This window comes from Limanda limanda, chromosome 13, assembly GCF_963576545.1.
Source record: "Limanda limanda chromosome 13, fLimLim1.1, whole genome shotgun sequence".
NCBI classification, from domain to species: Eukaryota; Metazoa; Chordata; class Actinopteri; order Pleuronectiformes; family Pleuronectidae; genus Limanda; species Limanda limanda.
In genome coordinates, this window is record NC_083648.1 from 25,821,071 (window position 1) to 25,838,726 (window position 17,656).

The 17,656-nt window shown below is 42.0% G+C and overlaps 1 protein-coding gene across 1 annotated transcript in view; it reads right to left on the reverse strand.

Moving 5' to 3' along the window:
* dlgap1a (discs, large (Drosophila) homolog-associated protein 1a) overlaps positions 1 to 17,656 on the reverse strand; it is an 85,125-nt gene that overhangs the window by 37,891 nt on the left and 29,578 nt on the right. The window contains exon 5 of the mRNA XM_061083694.1: positions 3,679 to 3,961. Coding sequence (XP_060939677.1) covers positions 3,679 to 3,961 — 283 coding nt within the window. The remainder of the gene's footprint in view (positions 1 to 3,678; positions 3,962 to 17,656) is intronic.

Consider the following 17,656-nt stretch of genomic DNA (forward strand, 5'->3'; position numbering starts at 1 on the left):
CAATATTCACAGACCAGGGAGAATCACTCATATGGATCTAATGTAGTAAACTTTTTGGTAGATGCTATTTCTACCAAGTCAACATAATCTGCATAAAGCTACATAATACTTTTTTCAACTGTTGAAATTTAGACTGTAGGCATTCAGAACTAACAAAAATCAATGCAGAACAGTTTCTGCTGTTTTACCACATTGAAGTTACCTAAACATTATAACATTAATGTAGTGCAGAAACATTGTAATATTACATTTTTTTTATCAAGGTTAACATGAATGCATTGCACCCCACAGCCTGTTGTTAACACAGGTTATCAGCCTGGGAAGGACATGTACTGTTAGCAAGACAAAGGCTATCCGCTTATGCTAGTGCTACCTTGCTAGCTTGATAAGTAACATACACCCACAATTTACATTAACTGTGACAGATATTAGAATGTTAATTGGCTCCCCTTCTAAAAAAAGTTGACACACGCCAACTTTTGAAATCTGTTATACACATGTGAACATGAAAACTGTAAAACATTAAGAAAACAAGTTTTTACTTACCAAAATAAAAAAAAGCTCCCTCTTGTGTCTATTAGTACCGGAGAACAAGAATTAATCATAACTTAAAATTGAGCCCAAAAAAACCCCACCAGAACATTGGTAAAAAGTGACTTTAACTATTGAAACCATAATGACCTGTGGAGAAAATATATTGGGATGCTGCTCAGGAGATACAGCGGGTCGTCCAACAATCAGATCCCAGTCTCCCCTTCTACACACCAAAGTGTCTTGGGTAAGATTCTGATCTCCCAATAGCCTCTGACAGTTGTACCAGCAGTGTATGTATGCTGTATGATAGAGAAAGTGCTGCACCTAGATGCATTGTATGAATGTACGTATATTAATGGATGAATGGCAAAATTGTACTGACAAGTGTTTTTTGTGGTCATTGACTAGAAAATCGTTATATATTTTTCCATCATTTCCCATTCATTGAAATGGAAGTTCATGAGAGAAGTTGATGTTTTCTGAATGGCAATCTATTGAGGCAGACATTTTTGGAGCCATCCCCTGGCAATCCTCTGTGTTATTGCACTTAGCATCCCTGCCTATTTTAATATACAGTCTATGCATACCCCCATAACGAACCAAGGTTAAGCAAGAGCAGAGAGCAACATTTCCTTCACATGGTGGAAGCGGTCGATCTAGCACAACACTGTAAGCTAGGAAGGCAAAAAAAGCAGACTAGGCTTTACAGGGAGGGGGGCCCCAATTTTTCAGACAGAGGTTGACATGAGGTATGGAAAGTATGAGGAAATTTATGTGTTTTCTGAACAGTAGAGCTTGTTAACCTTCCTAAGTAATAATAAAAATCTAACTGGTGAACCTGAATATGCGCACATCATTTAACCCCAGGTTGATATTGGGAGTCTTTGCCATTTTAGGCCAAAATTTAAATTAGTTTCTCCAAAGCAGTCTGGCAAACCCCCCTTAAACCTTTAAAAAATGCTCTGAAAATACAACAGAGAAAATAAAAGATAGGACTGTTACAAAACTTGATTCTCAATTGTCATCTGTTGGGGTTATTTTTCCAAAGGGGTAATGTTATGTTGTGTGCTTTCCTGCCTTGGAGTCCTGTTAAATACAATTACACCACACTGTAGATCAGTCAATAAATAAAAAAGGCCAATTAAGGTTATTAAAGTCCACAGGTGACAAATCAGCTATACAACAAGCCTGAGAAGATGATGTACTTCAATACACTAAGGAGCAACATTTACCAGCCCAATCTCTAGTCATGTGGTATAAGAGCTGACCATATACTGTCCTCAGTGACTGCAGTGCAATGGTAAGATTGTGCATGAGTGAAAACACTGTACTTACACATTCTTGCTTGTTTGTGTGTGTATATCCATATATCCTCTTGATTAACTAAGAATTCCCAGAGGAGCAGTAAATGTAGGTCATCTCCAGTTGAGCATTTAAAAAAAAAAAGGGCAATCCTAATACCAGACAGCTGACACAAAGCCCATGCGAGTTTCATTCGAATACCATGTATAAAGACAGCATTTTTTGCTTTGAAAAGATTATCTTTGTGTGATATCTGGTTTGTTGTTACAGCATACATCAGATTGCACAGTACATGTTATGGGTGCAACTGCAGCCCCAAGCATTTTGTAATTATTTCTCCTGTTATGTGTGTAACTACACCATCTTGTAGACTCAAGCAAGTAAAGTGTTTTTTTTGCGGGAAAGGGTTGTCTGCAGTAAACACTGTTTATTATACCAGATTAAAAGAATAACAATAACAAAATGACCACTGTTAAACCAGTGGCCTGCCTCGTTTTCAAGAGGAACCATGATTGTCAATTTCTTTCATACACAGAATGCTACACCCTTCTCTTTTGTATATGCCATCACTGATTACAGGGTCAAACCCAAAAAACGCTTTTTCAAATGTCACTTTCCATTTTTGTGAAAAACAGTCTATTCTCATGAGACCCCACAGAATGAAGTCACTTGAAGATGGAAACCAGAAAATCATCAGCGCTGAGAGGTAGAGAGAGACAGATCATTGTATCAATTATTATATAAATTATATCGGACTCATTATATCAACACAGATCGGATAATATAATAGATCTGTGATTAATCTTCCCAGATTAAAGGTCTTGTTACTTAATTTGATTAGCCAATAATGTACCAATGCTGGAATTATCATACAAAAAAATGTAAGACGTGAGAAATAAATGTGAAAAGGAAAAAAGATATGGTCAAAAAGGTATGGAAAGGAAATGAAAATAAAATACAGTATATATTTGATGATGATGTTCCAAGCCCATATAAAACAACCCCATAGGTCATTTGCATAGATTGTAAACAAGTAAGGATTACCTGTCTCCTACTATCCAGAATTCAAGCTAAAATATATTAGATATGAACGCTTACCCTTTTACATTCGGAGCCATAGTTAGGTTTTTGGTATAGCATCAAAAACCTACTACTACCAACTAACTTACTGGAAAAATGTACATTTGAACATCGAACAATCTTTGAGAATTTTTTTAAATGTATTTAATCTTTTAAGTTTTGTGCATGTCCCATCCACTTACATAGCGTGATATGTGATCTGTATTGTAGTAAGCCACCAGATATCGTTCGATAAGCTTTGGCTTCCCTTTAAGAGAACAGTCATGTTGTCCATTTATATAACTATAGTCGTCTGTGAAGCAATTTATTACTCTAGTTGCGTTTTATTGCCAGGGGATTCTAGTGGCTAAAATAATTACTAGCTGCTCTGCTCCCGCATCTGGAACTCTCTACCAACAGCCATTCAAAACATTGACTCTCTCTCCATTTTTAAATCTCATCTCAAAACTCTATTTTTTCAAAACTCTAGTTATATTGCCTTCCATTTGACAAAACTGAAAGGGCCATTAAGTATAAGTATTATAAGCGTTATTATTATCCTTGTGCATCTTTGCTTGAGTATGCACAGGTGGCATTCATCATCTTTATGCAGGTCATTGACACACTTTTCTGAAGTTAGAAGTGTTTGCTGAATCTGACATTTTGTGGTTTTATGAACTAAAATAACAGACGTGTGAGAGAAATTTAGGATAAGAGTTACAAAATGTTCTTGTATGAGACCTTCTGAAATGAATCATTCATTGCTGCCATGTAGTGCCCTACCTGTACTGCTCTGGATGGTCCTGACAGTAGTGGCAGAGGTGCGTGTTGGGGAGGATGGCAGCAGGAGCAGTGGTTTCCCCTCTTCTCCTTCTTCATCCCCCGAACAGCCCTGGTCAATTGCCCTCACATAGCTGGGACTTCGCATCCGGAAGCATCCTGGCATTGGCAGAGTGTCCATGGTTTCCAGGCTGTCAATGGCAGCCTCCATGGCCTGTGACTGCATCTCACTGTAGACCTGCTCACACAACTGCTCAATTTGCCCATTCACCTCCACTTCACTCAGCTGGTGGAAGAGCAGGAAGAGAGAGAGGATTTATTTAAAACATTATAAAGCTTTTTCAGGGTCACTGTAGTTAGTCACAGATTGCACTATAAGAGGTATTTTTAGTTAGCAATGCAAGTCAAAAAGTTTGTTTGTGAAAATCATTTTATCATACAGATTGTTCCTGTCGTTGATTGGTTGAGCCTTGGTCCAAGCTGTTGTAAAATACTCCTTAAACATTAACCTGTGACCACATCCCAACAGTAGCACTGTGCCAACAATTAAACCATTAATCGAAAGCACAAAAAGCCACAAAGATGCCTTATTGTTTGTTTGGTAGCTGTGTAATGGTTGCTAGGCAGATTATTAATTATTTGTTATAAAAACATTCTTAACTAGGGCTACGTTGTAGCACTTGCGGGCCCGAGCACCTGCACGTTGAAGCCTGTTGCAGTCGGGGGAGAGAGCGGTCGATGACCAAGCGCACGTCTCCGCGTTGGATGCGTTTTCCTCTCTGTGGCAAGGGTAAAAGCTTCACTTCCTGTAGCCACCAGGGGGCGCTGTGATTTAAAGTCATGATTTCTGTGTAGATGTCATCAGGCTGGGACTCTAGTCTTACATGTCTAGTTTGGACTCAATTGGACAATAAACGCTTCACTTCCTGTAGCCACCAGGGGGCGCTGTGATTTAAAGTCATGATTTCTGTGTAGATGTCATCAGGCTGGGACTCTAGTCTTACATGTCTAGTTTGGACTCAATTGGACAATAAATGCTTCACTTCCTGTAGCCACCAGGGGGCGCTGTGATTTAAAGTCATGATTTCTGTGTAGATGTCATCAGGCTGGGACTCTAGTCTTACATGTCTAGTTTGGACTCAATTGGACAATAAACGCTTCACTTCCTGTAGTCACCAGGGGGCGCTGTGATTTAAAGTCATGATTTCTGTGTAGATGTCATCAGGCTGGGACTCTAGTCTTACATGGCTAGTTTGGACTCAATTGGACAATAAACGCTTCACTTCCTGTAGCCACCAGGGGGCGCTGTGATTTAAAGTCATGATTTCTGTGTAGATGTCATCAGGCCGGGACTCTAGTCTTACATGTCTAGTTTGGAGTTGATTGGACAATATATGTCCGAGTAAGGAACCTCGTGTTTTGATGGCGTTTAATCAAACTTCGACGCCACGGTCACACGGCCTTAAAACCATATGAAGATCTTCAGGGAGGGGGGCTGTTGATACACACATGTAGTTTGAGTGAGATAGAACCATGAACACTGAAGTTACAGCATTTCGTGTTTAACGGCGAGTTGATGAACTTTGACGCCACGCCACGGTCACACGGTGTGACGAAAAAACAATCCCTAAATCATTTTTTATCTCCATCTTGTTGTGATGACACTCATCTGAATTTAAAGATGAACTGATGAAAGCCCTGGGACAAGTATGTCAAAGTAAAAATGTGGAATATGGTCAAAATGGCCACTAAATCCAAAATGGCGGACTTCCTGTTTGGTCTAACATATCGATCCAAGAGACTTATTTGTTTGTTATGAAAAGACACATGCCATAATCAATTTTTGTACATGTCAACCAATCGTAGTGCCGGGGCTGCCCTTTAGAGGGCGCTAGTCAGTTTTTTTGCCACGCCCATTTCTTAAAACCATATGAATATCTTAAGGGGGGGGATGTTAACACAGACGTGTAGTTTGAGTGAGATGGAACCATGAACACGGAAGTTACAGCAATTTCGTGTGTCATGGCGAGTTGATGAACTTTGATGCCACGCCATTAGTATGGCGTTTGACGAAAAGTCACAGTAATCTTATATCTTCATTATCAATGTCTTGAGACCCATTTGATACAGTTTGACATGGTTGAGGTCAGTGGATGAGGAGAAATACATCCAAGTGTAAGACATGCAAAAAAACATACATTTCCTGATGCCACCAGGGTGCGCTGTGATATTAAGTCATGATTTCAGTGCAGATGTCATCAGGCCGGGTCTCTTGTCTTATTTGTCTAGTTTGGACTTGATTGGATCGTGTTTGTCCGAGATACAGAACCTCGTGTTTTGATGGCGTTTAATCAAACTTTGATGCCACACCAAGGTCACACGGTGTGGCGAAAAGTTGATTTTTTAAGTCAACTTTTTTCTCCATCTTGTTGTGATGACACTCACGCTTCACTTCCTGTAGCCACAAGGGGGCGCTGTGATTTAAAGTCATGATTTCTGTGTAGATGTCATCAGGCCGGGACTCTAGTCTTACATGTATAGTTTGGACTCGATTGGACAATAAACGCTTCACTTCCTCTAGCCACCAGGGGGCGCTGTGATTTAAAGTCATGATTTCTGTGTAGATGTCATCAGGCCGGGACTCTAGTCTTACATGTCTAGTTTGGACTTAATTGGACAATAAACGCTGCACTTCCTGTAGCCACCAGGGGGCGCTGTGATTTAAAGTCATGATTTCTATGTAGATGTCATCAGGCTGGGACTCTAGTCTTACATGTCTAGTTTGGACTTGATTGGACAATATATGTCAGAGATACAGAACCTCGTGTTTTGATGGCGTTTAATCAAACTTCGACGCCACGGTCACACGGCCTTACAACCATATGAATATCTTCGGGGGGGCTGTTGATACACACATGTAGTTTGAGTGAGATAGAACCTTGAACACTGAAGTAACTGCATTTTGTGTTTCACGGCGAGTTGATGAACTTTGACGCCACGCCACGGTCACACGGTTTGACGAAGGATAAATCCCTAAATCAGATTTTATCTCCATCTTGTTGTGATGACACTCATCTGAATTTGAAGTTGAACTGATGAAAGCCCTGGGACAAGTACATCAAAGTAAAAATGGTGAATATGGTCAAAATGGCCACTAAATTCAAAATGGCGGACTTCCTGTTTGATCTAACATATCGATCCAAGAGACTTATTTGTTTGTAATGAAAAGACACATGTCCCCATAGATTTTTGTACATGTCGGCCAATCGTAGTGCCGGGGCTGCCCTTTAGGGGGCGCTAGTCAGTTTTTTTGCCACGCCCATTTCTTAAAACCATATGAATATCTTCAGGGGGGGGGATGTTAACACACACATGTAGTTTGAGTGAGATGGAACCATGAACACTGAAGTTACAGCAATTTCGTGTTTCACGGCGAGCTGATGAACTTTGATGCCACGCCATTAATACTGTGTTTGACGAAAAGACACAGTAATCTTATATCTTCATTATCAATGTCTTGAGACCCATTTGGTACAGTTTGACATGGTTGAGGTCAGTGGATGAGGAGAAATACATCCAAGTGTAAGACATGCAAAAAAAAAGACATTTCCTGTTGCCACCAGGGGGCGCTGTGATATTAAGTCATGATTTCAGTGTAGATATCATCAGTCCGGGACCCTTGTCTTATGTGTGTAGTTTGGAATTGATTGGTCCAAATATGTCTGAGATACAGAACCTCGTGTTTTGATGGCGTTTAATCAAACTTTGACGCCAAGCCACGGTCACACGGTGTGACGAAAAGTTGATTTTTTAAGTCAACTTTTTTCTCCATCTTGTTGTGATGACACTCATCTGAATTTGAAGTTGATCTGATGAAAGCCCTGGGACAAGTACATTAAAGTAAAAATCGCCAAAATGGCCAAAATGGCCACTAAATCCAAAATGGCGGGCTTCCTGTTGCGTTTTTCATAATGCCCTTTGTGACTTTTTTTCATGATTAGTCACGATACACCTCTTGCCCGATTTTGGTGAAAATCGGTTATGTGGAAACCTAGGGGCTGGGTTCCAGGGGGCGCTGTTGAGCCATTTTGCCACGCCCATTTCCAAATACACCAGAATACGTAAATTTTCACCACTCTCTAATTTTCTGCAAAGTTTGGTAAGAAGTTCAGCATGTTAAAGCCCTCAAAAAGCCAATTCACTTTAGTCACAATAATAATAATAATAATAATAAGAATAATCCTTACAATTTCAATAGGGCCTCTCACCATTCGGTGCTCGGGCCCTAATAATAATAATAATAAGAATAATCCTTACAATTTCAATAGGGCCTCTCACCATTCGGTGCTCGGGCCCTAACCAGGGCTACGTTGTAGCACTTGCGGGCCCGAGCACCTGCACGTTGAAGCCTGTTGCGGTCGGGGGAGAGAGCGGTCGATGACCAAGCGCACGTCTCCGCGTTGGATGAGTTTTCCTCTCTGTGGCAAGGATAAACGCTTCACTTCCTGTAGCCACCAGGGGGCGCTGTGATTTCAAGTCATAATTTCTGTGTAGATGTCATCAGGCTGGGACTCTAGTCTTACATGTCTAGTTTGGACTCAATTGGACAATAAACGCTTCACTTCCTGTAGCCACCAGGGGGCGCTGTGATTTAAAGTCATGACTTCTGTGTAGATGTCATCAGGCTGGGACTCTAGTCTTACATGTCTAGTTTGGACTCAATTGGACAATAAACGCTTCACTTCCTGTAGCCACCAGGGGGCGCTGTGATTTAAAGTCATGATTTCTGTGTAGATGTCATCAGGCCGGGACTCTTGTCTTACATGTCTAGTTTGGACTTAATTGGACAATATATGTCCGAGATACAGAGCCTCGTGTTTTGATGGCGTGTAATCAAACTTCGACGCCACGGTCACACGGACTTGAAACCATATGAAAATCTTCAGGGGGGGGGGCTGTTGATACACACATGTAGTTTGAGTGAGATAGAACCATGAACACTGAAGTAACAGCATTTTGTGTTTCACGGCGAGTTGATGAACTTTGACGCCACGCCATGGTCACACGGTGTGACGAAAAAACAATCCCTAAGTCAATTTTTATCTCCATCTTGTTGTGATGACACTCATCTGAATTTAAAGATGAACTGATAAAAGCCCTGGGACAAGTACATCAAAGTAAAAATGGTGAATATGGTCAAAATGGCCACTAAATTCAAAATGGCGGACTTCCTGTTTGATCTAACATATCGATCCAAGAGACTTATTTGTTTGTTATGAAAAGACACATGCCAAAATGGATTTTTGTACATGTCGGTCAATCGTAGTGCCGGGGCTGCCCTTTAGGTGGCGCTAGTCATTTTTTTTAGGCCACGCCCATTTCTTAAAACCCTATTAATATCTTCAGGGGGGGGCTGTTGATACACACATGTAGTTTGAGGGAGATGGAACCATGAACACGGAAGTTACAGCAATTTCGTGTTTCACGGCGAGTTGATGAACTTTGATGCCACGCCATTAATACTGTGTTTGACGAAAAGTCACAGTAATCTTATATCTTCATTATCAATGTCTTGAGACCCATTTGATAGAGTTTGACATGGTTGAGGTCAGTGGATGAGGAGAAATACATCCAAGTGTAAGACATGCAAAAAAAAATACATTTCCTGTAGCCACCAGGGGGCGCTGTGATTTTAAGAAATGATTTCAGTGTAGATGTCTTCAGGCCGGGACTCTTGTCTTATGTGTGTAGTTTGGATTTGATTGGATCATGTATGTGCGAGATATAGAAGCTCGTGTTTTGATGGCGTTTAATCAAACTTTGACGCCACGCCAAGGTCACACGGTGTGGCGAAAAGTTGATTTTTTCAGTCAACTTTTTTCTCCATCTTGTTGTGATGACACTCATCTAAATTTAAAGTTGATTTGATGAAAGCCCTGGGACAAGTACGTCAAAGCAAAAATGGCCAAAATGGCCAAAATGGCCAATAAATCCAAAATGGTGGGCTTCCTGTTGCGTTTTTCATAATGCCCTTTGTGACTTTTTTTCATGATTAGTCACGATACACCTCTTGCCCGATTTTGGTGAAAATCGGTTATGTGGAAACCTAGGGGCTGGGTTCCAGGGGGCGCTGTTGAGCCATTTTGCCACGCCCATTTCCAAATACACCAGAATACGTAAATTTTCACCACTCTCTAATTTTCTGCAAAGTTTGGTAAGAAGTTCAGCATGTTAAAGCCCTCAAAAAGCCAATTCACTTTAGTCACAATAATAATAATAACTAGGGCTACGTTGTAGCACTTGCGGGCCCGAGCACCTGCACGTTGAAGCCTGTTGCAGTCGGGGGAGAGAGCGGTCGATGACCAAGCGCACGTCTCCGCGTTGGATGCGTTTTCTTCTCTGTGGCAAGGGTAAAAGCTTCACTTCCTGTAGCCACCAGGGGGCGCTGTGATTTAAAGTCATGATTTCTGTGTAGATGTCATCAGGCTGGGACTCTAGTCCAACATGTCTAGTTTGGACTCAATTGGACAATAAACGCTTCACTTCCTGTAGCCACCAGGGGGCGCTGTGATTTAAAGTCATGATTTCTGTGTAGATGTCATCAGGCTGGGACTCTAGTCTTACATGTCTAGTTTGGACTCAATTGGACAATAAACGCTTCACTTCCTGTAGCCACCAGGGGACGCTGTGATTTAAAGTCATGATTTCTGTGTAGATGTCATCAGGCCGGGACTCTAGTTTTTCATGTGTAGTTTGGACTAGATTGGACAATATATGTCAGAGATACAGAACCTCGTGTTTTGATGGCGTGTAATCAAACTTCGACGCCACGGTCACACGGACTTGAAACCATATGAAGATCTTCGGGGGGGGGCTGTCGATACACACATGTAGTTTGAGTGAGATAGAACCATGAACACTGAAGTAACAACATTTCGTGTTTCACGGCGAGTTGATGAACTTTGACGCCACGCCACGGTCACACGGTGTGACGAAAAAACAATCCCTAAATCATTTTTTATCTCCATCTTGTTGTGATGACACTCATCTGAATTTAAAGTTAAACTGATGAAAGCCCTTGGACAAGTACATCAAAGTAAAAATGGTGAATATGGTCAAAATGGCCACTAAATTAAAAATGGCGGGCTTCCTGTTTGGTCTAACATATCGATCCAAGAGACTTATTTGTTTGTAATGAAAAGACATATGTCCCCATAGATTTTTGTACATGTCGGCCAATCGTAGTGCCGGGGCTGCCCTTTAGGGGGCGCTAGTCAGTTTTTTTGCCACGCCCATTTCTTAAAACCATATGAATATCTTCAGGGGGGGGATGTTAACACACCCATGTAGTTTGAGTGAGATGGAACCATGAACACGGAAGTTACAGCAATTTCGTGTTTCACGGCGAGCTGATGAACTTTGATGCCACGCCATTAATACTGTGTTTGACGAAAAGTCACAGTAATCTTATATCTTCATTATCAATGTCTTGAGACCCATTTGATAGAGTTTGACATGGTTAAGGTCAGTGGATGAGGAGAAATACATCCAAGTGTAAGACATGCAAAAAACAAGACATTTCCTGTAGCCACCAGGGGGCGCTGTGATTTTAAGAAATTATTTCAGTGTAGATGTCTTCAGGCCGGGACTCTTGTCTTATGTGTGTAGTTTGGATTTGATTGGATCATGTATGTGCGAGATACAGAAGCTTGTGTTTTGATGGCGTTTAATCAAACTTTGACGCCACGCCAAGGACACAGGGTGTGACGAAAAGTTGATTTTTTAAGTCAGTTTTTTTCTCCATCATGTTGTGATGACACTCATCTAAATTTAAAGTTGATTTGATGAAAGCCCTGGGACAAGTACGTCAAAGCAAAAATCGCCAAAATGGCCAAAATGGCCACTAAATCCAAAATGGTGGGCTTCCTGTTGCGTTTTTCATAATGCCCTTTGAGACTTTTTTTCATGATTAGTCACGATACACCTCGTGCCCGATTTTGGTGAAAATCGGTTATGTGGAAACCTAGGGGCTGGGTTCCAGGGGGCGCTGTTGAGCCATTTTGCCACGCCCATTTCCAAATACTCCGGAATACGTACATTTTCACCACTCTCTAATTATCTGCAAAGTTTGGTAAGAAGTTCAGCATGTTAAAGCCCTCAAAAAGCCAATTCACTTTAGTCACAATAATAATAATAACTAGGGCTACGTTGTAGCACTTGCGGGCCCGAGCACCTGCACGTTGAAGCCTGTTGCAGTCGGGGGAGAGAGCGGTCGATGACCAAGCGCACGTCTCCGAGTTGGATGCGTTTTCCTCTCTGTGGCAAGGATAAAAGCTTCACTTCCTGTAGCCACCAGGGGGCGCTGTGATTTTAAGTCATGATTTCTGTGTAGATGTCATCAGGTCGCGACTCTTGTCTTATGTTTGGACTCAATTAGACAATAAACGCTTCACTTCCTGTAGCCACCAAGGGGCGCTGTGATTTTAAGTCATGATTTCTGTGTAGATGTCATCAGGTCGCGACTCTTGTCCTATGTGTCGAGTTTGGACTCAATTGGACAATAAACGCTTCGCTTCCTGTAGCCACCAGGGGGCTCTGTGATTTAAAGTCATGATTTCTGTGTAGATGTCATCAGGCCGGGACTCTAGTCTTACATGTCTAGTTTGGACTCAATTGGACAATAAACCCTTCACTTCCTGTAGCCACCAGGGGGCGCTGTGATTTAAAATCATGATTTCTGTGTAGATGTCATCAGGCCGGGACTCTAGTCTTACATGTCTAGTTTGGACTTAATTGGACAATAAACGCTTCACTTCCTGTAGCCACCAGGGGGCGCTGTGATTTAAAGTCATGATTTCTGTGTAGATGTCATCAGGCCGGGACTCTAGTCTTACATGTCTAGTTTGGACTTGATTGGACAATAAACCCTTCACTTCCTGTAGCCACCAGGGGGCGCTGTGATTTAAAGTCATGATTTCTGTGTAGATGTCATCAGGCCGGGACTCTAGTCTTACATGTCTAGTTTGGACTTGATTGGACAATATATGTCAGAGATACAGAACCTCGTGTTTTGATGGCGTTTAATCAAACTTCGACGCCACGGTCACACGGCCTTAAAACCATATGAATATCTTCAGGGGGGGGGGGGCTGATGATACACACCTGTAGTTTGAGTGAGATAGAACCTTGAACACTGAAGTAACTGCATTTTGTGTTTCACGGCGAGTTGATGAACTTTGACGCCACGCCACGGTTACACGGTTTGACGAAGGATAAATCCCTAAATCAGATTTTATCTCCATCTTGTTGTGATGACACTCATCTGAATTTAAAGTTAAACTGATGAAAGCCCTGGGACAAGTACATCAAAGTAAAAATGGTGAATATGGTCAAAATGGCCACTAAATTCAAAATGGCGGACTTCCTGTTTGATCTAACATATTGATCCAAGAGACTTATTTGTTTGTAATGAGAAGACACATGCCCTAATCATTTTTTGTACAAGTCGGCCAATCGTAGCGCCGGGGCTGCCCTTTAGGGGGCGCTAGTCAGTTTTTTTGCCACGCCCATTTCTTAAAACCATATGAATATCTTCAGGGGGGGGCTGTTGATACACACATGTAGTTTGAGTGAGATGGAACCATGAACACTGAAGTTACAGCAATTTCGTGTTTCGCGGCGAGTCGATGAACTTTGACGCCACGCCACGGTTACACGGTGTGACGAAGGACGAATCCCTAAATCATTTTTTATCTCCATCTTGTTGTGATGACACTCATCTGAATTTGAAGTTGATCTGATGAAAGCCCTGGGACAAGTATGTCAAAGTAAAAATGGTGAATATGGTCAAAATGGCCACCAAATCCAAAATGGCGGGCTTCCTGTTTGATCTAACATATCAATCCAAGAGACTTATTTGTTTGTTATGAAAAGACACATGTCCCCATAGATTTTTGTACATGTCGGCCAATCGTAGTGCCGGGGCTGCCCTTTAGGGGGCGCTAGTCAGTTTTTTTGCCACGCCCATTTCTTAAAACCATATGAATATCTTCAGGGGGGGGATGTTAACACACACATGTAGTTTGAGTGAGATGGAACCATGAACATGGAAGTTACAGCAATTTCGTGTTTCACGGCGAGCTGATGAACTTTGATGTCACGCCATTAATACTGTGTTTGACGAAAAGTCACAGTAATCTTATATCTTCATTTTCAATGTCTTGAGACCCATTTGATAGAGTTTGACATGGTTGAGGTCAGTGGATGAGGAGAAATACATCCAAGTGTAAGACATGCAAAAAAAAAGACATTTCCTGTTTGCCACCAGGGGGCGCTGTGATATTAAGTCATGATTTCAGTGCAGATGTCATCAGGCCGGGACCCTTGTCTTATGTGTCTAGTTTGGACTCAATTGGACAATAAACGCTTCACTTCCTGTATCCACCAGGGGGCGCTGTGATTTAAAGTCATGATTTCTGTGTAGATGTCATCAGGCCGGGACTCTAGTCTTACATGTCTAGTTTGGACTCAATTGGACAATAAACGCTTCACTTCCTGTAGCCACCAGGGGGCGTTGTGATGTAAAGTCATGATTTCTGTGTAGATGTCATAAGGCTGGGACTCTAGTCTTACATGTCTAGTTTGGACTCAATTCGACAATAAACGCTTCACTTCCTGTAGCCACCAGGGGGCGCTGTGATTTAAAGTCATGATTTCTGTGTAGATGTCATCAGGACGGGACTCTAGTCTTACATGTCTAGTTTGGACTTAATTGGACAATATATGTCCGAGATACAGAACCTCGTGTTTTGATGGCGTTTAATCAAACTTCGACGCCACGGTCACACGGCCTTAAAACCATATGAATATCTTGAAGGGGGGGCTGTTGATACACACATGTAGTTTGAGTGAGATAGAACCATGAACACTGAAGTTACAGCATTTCGTGTTTCACGGCGAGTTGATGAACTTTGACGCAACGCCACGGTCACACAGTGTGACGAAAAAACAATCCCTAAATCATTTTTTATCTCCATCTTGTTGTGATGACACTCATCTGAATTTAAAGTTGAACTGATGAAAGCCCTGGGACAAGTACATCAAAGTAAAAATGGTGAATATGGTCAAAATGGCCACTTAATTCAAAATGGCGGACTTCCTGTTTGATCTAACATATTGATCCAAGAGACTTATTTGTTTGTAATGAAAAGACACATGCCCTAATCATTTTTTGTACAAGTCGGCCAATCGTAGCGCCGGGGCTGCCCTTTAGGGGGCGCTAGTCAGTTTTTTTGCCACGCCCGTTGCCTAAAACCATATGAATATCTTCAGGGGGGGGCTGTTAATACATACATGTAGTTTGAGTGAGATGGAACCATGAACATGGAAGTTACAGCAATTTCGTGTTTCAAGGCGAGCTGATGAACTTTGATGCCACGCCATTAATACTGTGTTTGACGAAAAGTCACAGTAATCTTATATCTTCATTATCAATGTCTTGAGACCCATTTGATAGAGTTTGACATGGTTGAGGTCAGTTGATGAGGAGAAATACATCCAAGTGTAAGACATGCAAAAAAAAAGACATTTCCTGTTGCCACCAAGGGGCGCTGTGATATTAAGTCATGATTTCAGTGTAGATATCATCAGTCCGGGACTCTTGTCTTATGTGTATAGTTTGGAATCGATTGGTCCAAATATGTCTGAGATACAGAACCTCGTGTTTTGATGGCGTTTAATCAAACTTTGACGCCACGCCACGGTCACACGGTGTGACGAAAAGTTGATTTTTTTAAGTCAACTTTTTTCTCCATCTTGTTGTGATGACACTCATCTGAATTTGAAGTTGATTTGATGAAAGCCCTGGGACAAGTACATTAAAGTAAAAATCGCCAAAATGGCCAAAATGGCCACTAAATCCAAAATGGCGGGCTTCGTGTTGCGTTTTTCATAATGCCCCTTGTGACTTTTTTTCATGATTAGTCACGATACACCTCTTGCCCGATTTTGGTGAAAAACGGTTATGTGGAAACCTAGGGGCTGGGTTCCAGGGGGCGCTGTTGAGCCATTTTGCCACGCCCATTTCAAATTACTCCAGAATACGTAAATTTTCACCACTTACTAATTTACTGCAAAGTTTCATAACTTTTTGAGCACGTTAAAGCCCTCAAAAAGCCATTAATAATAATAATAATAATCATTACAATTTCAATAGGGCCTCTCACCATTCGGTGCTCGGGCCCTAACTAGGGCTACGTTGTAGCACTAACGGGCCCGAGCACACGCGCGTTCCAAGTCTGTTGCGGTCGGGGAAGAGAGAACGTTGGATGAGCAAGCGCTCGTCTCCGCGTTGCATGCGTTCGGCACTGCGTCAAGGATAAACGCTTCACTTCCTGTAGCCACCAGGGGGCGTTGTGATTTTAAGTCACGATTTCTGTGTAGATGTCTTCAGGTCGGGAATCTTGTCTTATGTGTCTAGTTTGGATTTGATCAGACCAAATATGTCTGAGATACAGAAACTCGTGTGTTGATGGCGTTTCATCAAACTTTGACGCCACGCCATGGTCAGAGGCTCTGACGAAAAAATAAAATTTTGATAACTTTGAATCTCCATCTTGTTGTGATTAGACTCATATAAATTTTAAGTTGATCTGAGGAAAGCTCTACGACAAGTATATCAAAGTAAATATGCAGAATATGGCCAAAATGGCCACCAAATCCAAAATGGCCGGCTTCCTGTTTACTCTAGCATATCTATCCAAGAGACTTATTTCTTTGTCATGAAAAGACACATGTCCCCGTCAATTTTCGTAGCTGTAGGCCAATCGTAGTGCCGGGGCTACCCTTTAGGGGGCGCTAGTCAGTTATATTGCCACGCCCATTCCTTAAACCCGTCTGACAGCTTTCAGGGGGGGGCTGTTGACACACACATGTAATTTGAGAGAGATTGAACCTTGAACACCGAAGTTATAGCAATTTCGTGTGTCATGGCGAATTGATGAACTTTGATGCCACGCCATTAATATGGCGTTTGACGAAAAGTCACAGAAATCTAATATCTTCATTATCAATGTCTTGAGACCCATTTGACATAGTTTCACATGGTTGTGCAAAGGGGATGAGGAGAAATACTTCCAAGTGTGAGACGTACCAAAAACAAGACATTTCCTGCTGCCACCAGGGGGCGCTGTGATTTTAAGTCACTATTTCTGTGTTGTTGTCTTCGGGTCGTGACTCTTGTCTTATGTGTCTAGTTTGGACTTGATTGGACCAAATATGTCCAAGATACAGACGCCCGTGTTTTGATGGCGTTTCATCAAACTTTGACGCCACGCCACGGTCACACGCTCTGACGAAAAGTTGATTTTTTTGATAACTTTAGTAGTCCATATTGTTGTGATGACACTCGTCTAAATTTTAAGGTGATCCGATGAAAGCTCTATGACAAGTATATCAAAGTAAAAACGTGTATTTCAATAGGGCCTCTCACCATTCGGTGCTCGGGCCCTAATAATAAAAATCCTTACAATTTCAATAGGGCCTCTCACCATTCGGTGCTCGGGCCCTAATAAAAATCCTTACAATTTCAATAGGGCCTCTCACCATTCGGTGCTCGGGCCCTAATAATCCTTACAGATTCAATAGGGCCTCTCACCATTCGGTGCTCGGGCCCTAAATATGTCCATTGTTGTAGCAGGGTTTCCCCCAGTGCTGTATAGGCCTGGCGGGCCGCCAGGCTTTTCTCCCCCCCCCCGCCAGGCTAAGCGTCGCTTGTTTTTTTTATTTAAACAAAAAAATAAAAATCCGTCACTTCACTTCCTCATTGAGCCCCGATCCCCAAGCAACCATCCTATTGGTCCAAACAGTCACATGTCCCACCCAGACCCCTTCACTGACCCTCGGACATCAGAACGCTCCTTCAACACAGTGTTTTACTGAACATACGTCCCCTTCACTGACCCTCAGACAACAGAACGCTCCT